Source organism: Oryza brachyantha, chromosome 6 (genome assembly GCF_000231095.2).
Source record: "Oryza brachyantha chromosome 6, ObraRS2, whole genome shotgun sequence".
NCBI lineage: Eukaryota > Viridiplantae > Streptophyta > Magnoliopsida > Poales > Poaceae > Oryza > Oryza brachyantha.
This window is the reverse complement of record NC_023168.2, coordinates 537,814-547,096: the sequence shown is the minus strand read 5'-3', so window position 1 is coordinate 547,096 and position 9,283 is coordinate 537,814. Positions and strand designations below refer to the sequence as shown.

Genomic DNA, 9,283 nt, shown 5'->3' with positions numbered 1-9,283 from the left:
GGAATGGAAGGAACGAAAGCCCAACCAATCAACTGGGCCGTCATTGCTTCTTCGGCCCGTTAAGAAAGCCCATACTGGGCCCACGGTTGAAGCCCATAAAACGAGCAGGAGAGAGAGAGAGAGAGAGAGGCGGTTTCTGGAAGAAGAGGAAGGGAGGGCAGGGCGAGGCGAGCCGCGCACCGACGTCGCCGGAGAGGACACTCCACAAGGCCTGCGCTCTCTCTGCCCTCTCCCCCCCATCCCTTTCACTCGATACATTTCTGCGCCTCTTGTGTGCGCGCATCTTGGTGTATAGTGTGTACTTCTAGTGCTCGTCTCACCCCTGACCTAACCGGGAAACGGGCGTGCTGCGGTTGGTTGGGATCGTCCCGCGTTTGGTAGGGGTGAATTTTGTCTTTCGATGTGCTAGCTAAGAACCCTAGAATGATATGGTTGATCAAGTGAAGTGGGTTTGTTTATTGAATGGTAATATGGTATGGCATAGTTCATAAACCCCCCCCCCCCTGATCAATGATATCAATCTGGAGTGGAAAAGAAAAATACTACTCGACTTGGATGGGGGATGGTGGTTTTTTAATAGAAATTTGGAAACCATGCATGAGTTGATTCATCTGCAACTGCAAGTGGAGAGAGCAATCGATACGCCAAAAAGTCTCTGACCATTTTTTATTCTCACGATTTGAATATAGTGGATTCGCATATAAACTCAAAACTGTAATATAAGCAGGCAAATATTTCCAGAAAAATAAAACAACGACTAACCTTTTTCCTATATGATAGTCTATTGCATTGAACATAAAAAATGCATCTCGTTGAATCGTAATCTTCTTCTCCTGTATAATGACATGCATATGTTTGGTAGCTGAAATTCTAGCAAGCTTTCAGTTTTTTGTTTCATTCTTTAATCAGTTCGTCCTTCTAACTGTAACTGCATATATTGCAGGCAATCTGGCAATCCAACATCATGCAAAGCCCCAGCAAGGTCTCTGATGCCTCTGGCTCGAAGCCCACTGACACGTCTGTTTGCCAAGGATGGGCAGAACTCGAAGAAAGACTGCTTCACTCCATCGTTGCTCTGTTGGGCTCCTTCATTGACATTGTCTCGTTTGCCGGTACCTGCCATTCTTGGCGTGCTGCCTTCTCCTCATACCCATCAAAATCTGTCTTTCGCACCTTACTCCCACCCCTCCTTGTCCGACCCAATGTCCGCGTCAAAGCCCCTTGTATCCCTTGTAGCAGCAATAGTCGTCGAAAGCTACGCTCATGTAAGGTCATTGATCTAGCCAACCAATACACCCCACTTCGTTGCCAGATTCCTCAAGAAACTCTGCAGAAGATGCTTTTCGCAGGCTCTTCCCATGGTCAACTTATCTGCTGCCGCCGTGGTTATTGTCTTGTTGTTGATGTGTTCACTGGTGCTGAGGTTTCACCTCCACGTCTTCCGTTCAGCGAGAGCCATACGGAAATCTACTTCTGTGGCACTCTGACGGCTCCTATCACGTCACCCAATTCACATCTCCTTATCAGCACACAGTCCTCCCTGTTTGATTGGCCGTTTGGAGGTGACTCTTGGTCTGAGCTCAAGCTTCCTGTTAATCGGATCGATCAGGTTGTGGAATTCAATGGTCAGCTCATCGCCATGATTGACTGCAGGCTGTACACTTTGCAGTTGGCACCCAAGCTTCGCCTGAAGAAGATAAAAACTCTTTGGTGGGATGACAGCAAGGAATGTCCATATTTAAGACCATGGCTAGTGGTTTGCGATGACATGCTTCTCATTGTTGACCATTACATGACCTTGTCATTTGGAGCACCAGTGAACTACAGACCATACCGTTTGGACATGTCAACCAGGCCTGCAAAATGGGTGGAGGTAAAGAAGCTGGAGAACTGGGCACTCTTTATTGGGGGTGATGCAAGGAGCCCACCATTTTCTTTCAAGAACCCGGAGCGCTGGGGAGGGAGGAGCAACTGCTTGTACTATGCTCACTACTCTCAGCCATGGAGCCTTCATGGGCTGGGTGATGATGCAGATGCTGTGTGGGATCCTACCACTGATGATGACCTTGTGTTCAAAAGAAACTGGTACGGTCAGCTGCAGGCCTTCTGGGTGTATCCAAGCATGTTCTATTCAGATGGAGACGGCCAGTGATTGGCACACAAGTGCTCTGCTCTTATTAGCTTCTTCTGAAACTTCCATTTCTGACGTAGCGAGAGATATCTGCGAGTTGGCTAGAATACTAGTAGATGCTCATGATGGTCTTATTGCTTAGCTTAACACTTGCAATCGTTCTATTGCTTAGCTTAACACTGTATGCTTCTGTAGTTAAAATTAGTCATTTTGTGCTAGAAATCTGGAACTCGATACTGTTGAGCATTGCCACTGGTCGTGTTGAGAATGTTCCGTACTATGTGTTTTGAGCTTTCGTTTTTACTCGCTGGGATGCGCTTGTGTGCACTTTGGCTTGTGATATGATGCTCTAAATTTTGCTTTGCAGGACATCTAAATTTTCTTGTAAGATAGGTCACTTTAGGTAGTGCTTATGAATGCGAATGTGGACTCTTTAATTTGATTTGCACATTAATCCACTTGTCATTTGTCATTAGGGTGTTGGAAAGAAAACTTTGCTGGTAGTTGTAACTGCCCAAAAAATGGGCGGATCTAGTTGGGCTTACTGGGCCAGCAAGATTGAATCCTTGCTGCATTCTGACAGAATCGAATGTCTAAGCGAGCAGGGAGATGTTGTAAACACGACCATATCGATCGGTTTCCCTAAAATAATACAAAAATATTTTTTTACAATTCTGTCAGCGTCGTATTGAAGTCACCACAAAATAGTCGAATTTAAAAATATAAAAAATTATAGACTATTTTCATAGAAATAATATATAAATGATATCGTTACTAGGTAGGTACAGAACCTATTAAGGTCATGTTCTTTCTAGCTGAAATACAATTAACAACAAAATAATTGTAATAGCAAAGTGCACCGGGAACATAATTTACCTTTAATTTTAAAAAAATACAATTAACAACAAAAATGGAATAGCACTAGTTTTTTTTAAAATCTAAGTAAAAATACAATTAACAACAAAAATAAAATTGTAATAGTGTTATGATTTTGTTTATACTTTTTTCAAAAAAAAAACAACAAACATACGTTTCACCTAAATAGGATGTGAAATTAACTTTCAATTCAGATTTTGGTCTCAACCCGACACAACTACCACTCACCACAACTTCAATTAACTTTCAATTGACTTGATCCGGTGTGGCGTACGGATATTTTTCTCTAGTCTAATGTGAAAATGAGGAACTGACATTACAACTTCGATTTAAGTTTACAAGAATCCATTTATGCCAAGTCAAGAAACCATTACAGCCTTACAGGTACAAGCAGTATTGATAGAGCTTGTGCAACGCTGGCTAAAACTTGATGTCAACAAAACGGAGATGATCGATCACTGATCAGCACCATAAACAAAACGGGGGAGCACCCAGAGGTTCTCTAATTGACTGCCATGGCCATTGGTTTGCAAGAGTCGATGGCCATATGGAAAGCAGCGAACTGTACGAAGAACTGACTGACCAAGCTCGACTGTAGTCCAAGGTTCATCAGAATCTTCAGATGGCTGCGCAACATAAATGCAGTTACTCTTTCCACCCCATCTTTCAGGGCTCATGCAAGAAAAAGTAGGGTTCCTCCTATCAAGGCTGACAAAGATAGCATGATCTTCCAACTTATCCATCTTCATCCATTTGGCTATTTCAGCAGAAAAGTCAAGACGAAATACTTGAAAGGAAGAAAATACTTTGGCAGGGAAGCTATATAATTGGCGAGTGCCTACTGAAACGTCAAGCATGAGAAGCATGTCACCACAGATCACCAACCATGGCTTCAAATGTAAGAAATGTAAGCCCACAAGCTCTTTTTCGCCCATTACAACCCTTACTTACTGCATGCTGAACTGAGGTGTGAAATGCACCGTATGGAGCCTATGATGAAAGTCCATGGCAAACATCTCACCTTTGAAGAGCACAATCTGAAGAATGCGCTCACCGCAAAAGGGGTGCTCTGACCAAGAGTTTGTTCCAACCTGCCAATAGAATATCGAGGATCTCGAACAAAGCACGAGACGCGAGTTGGGTGAATTGAGTGGAGCTGTGAGGATGCCATAGTAGATTTCCTTGTTGCTCGAGGATTGGAGTTTGGGAGGCTCCATCTTAATGCTAGTGTACACATCAACAAGGAGGCAGTTCTCATGATACGAGAAGATGAGATACCCATGAGAGCAACCCAAATAGTGCATGCAATTTGGAGTATTTCGCGGAGGGATAGGTTTCTCTTGGATGGATCACCAAGCTGCCATTTGCAAGAAGTTAAAAGGATGTCCTTGAAATTGCTGCAAAGGGAATGGAGATTGGAATCATGTGGTTTTAGGTGGAGAGGTGGGAATGTGAAAGTATATATGGACGGGAAGGAAGATACTGCAGCTCGCCAAGAGTGGCAGGTGCCACTAAAAGCAAGCAAGTCCTGGAATGAGCTAAGCAAAGCAATGACTTGGTGAAGCAGGCTGTCCAGGAGACCTGACCAAACATGGGGCTCACACAAGGTTGAGGATGTAGAATCTGATGAGTGGTAGGTTTTCTTAAAGGGCCTCTCTGCAACAGGATCTTCCCTGTCAAACAAAGGAAAATTCAAGATTACTGGATCAGAGAAAGGACTAAAGATAACATTACTAGTAAAGATTTAGAAATGGAGCGATGTTGACCAAACTGTGTCGGTTCAATGAAGCAACATAAAGCAGTAACTTCACCTACAGCTTCTTGAACCATTATCATGCAATAGGCTCTGACGACACATTGAGGTAAATAAAAATGCCCATTTCATTGAACCGTAACATTCCCCAGAATAAAATGTGCATTGTCCTAGATGCCAAACAAAATAGGCTGCACCAGAAGTCCAAAACAGCCTACAGCTTTGATATCTTGGACATCACAGTTGTAATCTGCTTAGTGTACCAAATCTAGTTTTTTTTTAAAAAAAAATCTTCAAAACAACGACAGAACAGTACTTTGTAGAGCACCCTTGAAATAAATATCACCAAAAGTGATGAAAATGCTCATTTTGAGAACATGAATATGTGGCAATACACCCCATTTGCCTGGAAAAAGTTCTGTACTTGTTGACCGATTTTTACTCCTTTTGCAGCCCAAATTTAGCCACTATTGGCAGTGCTACCATACAATAATGTCTTGTCAGGTACCATAATATGTCTTTTTTTGCTTGAAGAAAGTACCATAAACGTGTTGGAACTATATAATTAACTAGAATCGTGATGAGACCACATCAGATTCCAATATCTGAATTTGAACACCAGACATTCATCATCTCCCAATAGAGCACAATAATTTCACACCAACAAAAGCAAGTGAGCACTGCTCAGATAACCCTTGTTCATGGGCTCATGGCACCATACTACCATGAGATGAAATTATACCATCGGTCCATGGTATGAGGAGCGTTCTTCTTCTCCCTGAACTCAGCGTGATTAGATCCACACCACCCACGTAGTAAAATCGCGTTAACAAAAGCAATAAAAGAGACGAACAAAAAGAGAAACCTATCATGCATGGGTTCCTGGTTAGGGTTGCGGACCTGTGGCCGAGAGCGGTGAGCTCCGTTGCCGAGGGGTCACCCTGCGGCGGCCGTGCTCTTCCCCGCCGCCGCTTCCGCCGGACCCTGGCCATGGGCGCTGTTAGCTTCCCCGGAATCGCCGGCGAGAAGACCGAATCGGCGGCGCGTCCGGACTCGGAGGCGAAGCGAATTTTTTTTATTTATATATATATATAATTAATTTTTTAAAAATAGATTTTTGTTTGTAAAAATTACAAATCTATAACCGAATACCGGTGAAAAATATAAACGCCCCTACGCGAAATCTGGCGTGACATTCGGTGACCGCAGAGAGACAACAGTTAACTGAAAAAGGAATATTTACAAGGTTATAATTTTTTCGAACAAAAAAAATATTTTTTAAAATTTGTAATTAAAAAATATATATAAATAAAAAATTCCGGCGAAAACGAAGCGACCCATATAATCCGCAGGCCCGTATAGCATTAGAAGCCAGCCCAAGTTGGGCCCATATTTTTAGGCCCATTTAGAAAGAAAGCCCAAAATGGGCCCACGACGGGAGGCCATAAAACTAGCAGAAGTGGAAGCCTTCACTCCATTCAGTCTCCGGAATCGCTGACATCGCCGGAGAGCAGGAGGAGGACGCCGCCGGGGAGGAGGAGGCGCCACCTGCAAGGCCTGCGCTGCACTGCGGTCTCTCTCCCACCACCTGACACCTGTTTCTCTTCTCGTACTTGATGCATTTCTCGACCTCTCATCCTCGTGTGTGTGTGTGTGTGTGTGTGTGTGTTGGCGTTTAACGTTGTGTTGCTCCTGCCTCTGAATCCGATCCTAACCAAGAGACGCGCGGCGGATGCTCTCGTGGGTGAGATCTGCGCGCGGGTTGGGGTTTTTGCGCTGATTTGATTTTGTTGTGGATGTGCTAGCTATGAAGAACCCTAGGTTGGTGATGGCCCGATCACGTATTAGGTTTATGATCAGATAAATGCGGCATGTTCATCTACTATTCTGGAAAAGAAAATACTCGACTTGGATGCCTGCCTGTGAATTTTGAGCAGAAATTTCGTTACCACGAATTGATCTGCAAATGGCTAGGGGAGGCGTCAAAATGGAATTTTTTTTTTCGCACCATTCTATTTTTTGTCATGATCTGGATGAAAAAAAAGAACTAGTCTTTTTCCTCTGAATATTAAAAATGTACTGGTTTTATAGTTGAATCTTGTTTTTTTACAGTGTATAACGATGATTTGCACACTGTCTTTTCACTTATGCTTTAAGCTAAAATTTAAATTTTTAATCTTACATTTGAGTCAATTTTGTGTTTTTTCATTGTAGCTTATTTTTATTTTTTTAGTTTTTAGATTACTATAAATATATATATGTTTTTTATTTACAAATTATTTTTCGTTTATAAATAGGTCGTTTCATTATTTTTTTATTAAAAAAACCAAAGATGACCTCCTTAATACCTTGTGCGTATATGTGGTAGGTGAAAATTCAAGCGGACTTGCCGTCTTCTGTTCATTCTTGTGATCACTTCATCCTTCTAACTTGTGTTTGAATTCATTATGTGTCGCAGGGAGTTTAATTTGTCCAACATGCAAAGCCACAGCAAGATCTCCGATGCCTCTGGCTCGACGCCACCCGCTGCATCTGTGATCCAAGGTTGGGCAGAGCTCCCAGATAGCCTGCTTCACTCCATTGTTGCTCTGCTGGGCACCTTCCGTGACCTTCTCGCCTTCACTGGCACCTGCCATGCTTGGCGTGCTGCCTTCTCATCCTACCCATCAAAATCTGCCTTTCGCGCTTCACTTCCACCCCTCCTCGTCCGACCCAATGTCCGCGTCAAGCCCCCTTGCTTCCCTTCTAGCGAAAATGGTAATGGTGGCCGCAAGAAGCTGCGCGCGTGTGAGGTCATTGATCTTGCCAACCGGAGCACCCCGCTTCGCTGCCAGATTCCTCGAGAAACTCTGCAGAAGATGCGTTTCGCAGGCTCGTCGCATGGTCAGCTCATCTGCTGCCGCCGTGGTTACTGTCTCGTTGTTGATGTGTTCACCGGCGCTGAGGTCTCGCCTCCACGTCTCCCGTTCAGCGAGGACAGGGAGGAGTTCTACTACTGTGGCACTCTGACGGCTCCCATCACGTCGCGCGGCTCGCATCTCCTGATCAGCACCCAGTCCTCGCTGTTTGATTGGCCGGTTGGGAGTGATTCTTGGTCTGAGCTCAAGCTTCCGGTCAATCGGGTCGATCAGATCGTGGAATTCAATGGCCAGCTCTTCGCTGTGATCGAATACAGCCTCTACGCTCTGCAGCTGGCACCCAAGCTTCGCCTGAAGAAGATGAAGACTCTCTGGTGGGATGGCATGAATGAATGCCCATACCTAAGGCCATGGTTCGTGGTTTGCGGTGACATGCTTCTCGTCGTTGACCATTACATGAGTTTCTCGTTTGGAGCACCAGTCGTCTACAGAACATACCGTCTGGACATGTCGACCAAGCCTGCAAAATGGGTGGAGGTGAAGAAGCTGGAGAACTGGGCGCTCTTCATTGGGGGTGATGCAAGGAGCCCGCCATTTTCTTTCAAGAACCCGGAGAGCTGGGGAGGGAGGAGCAACTGCTTGTACTATGCTCACTACTCTCAGCCATGGAGCCTTCATGGGCTGGGTGATGATGCAGATGCTGTGTGGGATCCTACCACTGATGATGACCTTGTGTTCAAAAGGAACTGGTATGGCCAGCTTCAAGCCTTCTGGGTGTACCCAAGCATGTTCTATTCAGATGGAGACGGCCAGTACTGATTGGCATCACAACTGCTCCTGCTCTTATGATCTTATCAGCTTCTCAGAAACTTTGCCTTCTGATGTAGATCAGACACACCAGCAACTTGGCTACAGATCTAGGAGTTCCTCTTGGTGGTAATAATTGGTTAGCTTAACACTTGCAGTCGTTTTGTAGTTCAGTTCAGTTCAGTTATTAGCTGCATTGTCTAGTCTAGTATTGTGTGGGTGCTTTGGAATGCTTTTGTTTCTAATTATCTAGCTGTTGCTTTTGTGCTGGAACTGAAAGGTGGAAGCCTAGAACTGAGTGCCGGTGACGTTAAAGAGTGTTTCATTCAATCACATGTGTTTATCTTGTGGGACATCTGTTTGTGTTTTTCCACACGGTAACTTGATCTGGAATTTGAGAAATCACATTAATAATCCACTTGTGTTAACGGAAGTGTAGTACTCCCTCCAATCATTAATGTTTGTCGTTAGGACAAAAGGTTATAATAAAAACTAGTTAAGTTTAAATGTCCGAAGCGTCGTATATATAAATGACCGGGGTAGTATTTCTTTTTCCCACGTGACTATCAGTTGGAAAAACCAATGAGCTTACGTATAAATAATATATCTTTTAAAAACAAACGTCGTAAAAACTGGATCCTCCAAGTTCCATTTGCCGCGTCAGGCCAAATAAATAGTGTTCTCTACATCCTGGGAGTTGTATGTTCGGTTCAGTGTTGTTCTGTGCCACGTTCAGTTTTCAGTGCATCCTGCAGCAGCTTTGCTCGTTGCTTCTACAAGGAATGCAAGATGCTAGTAATAGCTTGTTAAGGATGCATACGTAGAACTACCTCCCTCGTTTTTAAATGTTTAACGTCG

The 9,283-nt window shown here is 44.0% G+C and overlaps 3 protein-coding genes across 4 annotated transcripts; 2 read left to right on the top strand and 1 right to left on the bottom strand.

The window, feature by feature from the left end:
* Nucleotides 1–139: 139 nt before the first annotated feature.
* Nucleotides 140–2,555, top strand: LOC102704618. Of its 2 annotated transcripts, none has more exons than XM_006655649.2 (2): nt 140–209; nt 944–2,555. In XM_006655649.2, the coding sequence occupies exon 2, from the start codon at nt 965–967 to the stop codon at nt 2,150–2,152; it is 1,188 nt and encodes a 395-aa protein (XP_006655712.1). In that variant the 5' UTR covers nt 140–209; nt 944–964; the 3' UTR covers nt 2,153–2,555. The 2 variants fall into 2 exon arrangements, with proteins under 2 accessions (XP_006655712.1, XP_015693922.1); XM_015838436.1 differs by having other exon boundaries at nt 148–377.
* A 747-nt stretch (nt 2,556–3,302) lies between these two features.
* On the bottom strand, nt 3,303–5,830 carry LOC102719126. Its single transcript, XM_015838402.2, has 3 exons — nt 5,661–5,830; nt 4,029–4,680; nt 3,303–3,633 (listed from the first exon to the last, which is right to left on the bottom strand). Exons 1-3 carry the CDS (start codon nt 5,750–5,752, stop codon nt 3,463–3,465), a joined length of 915 nt encoding a protein of 304 aa, XP_015693888.1. The 5' UTR covers nt 5,753–5,830; the 3' UTR covers nt 3,303–3,462.
* Nucleotides 5,831–6,245: 415 nt separating this feature from the next.
* LOC102718847 (putative F-box protein At3g25750) lies at nt 6,246–8,780 on the top strand. Its single transcript, XM_006656500.2, has 2 exons — nt 6,246–6,332; nt 7,219–8,780. The coding sequence occupies exon 2, from the start codon at nt 7,238–7,240 to the stop codon at nt 8,435–8,437; it is 1,200 nt and encodes a 399-aa protein (XP_006656563.1). The 5' UTR covers nt 6,246–6,332; nt 7,219–7,237; the 3' UTR covers nt 8,438–8,780.
* The last annotated feature ends 503 nt before the right edge of the window (nt 8,781–9,283 follow it).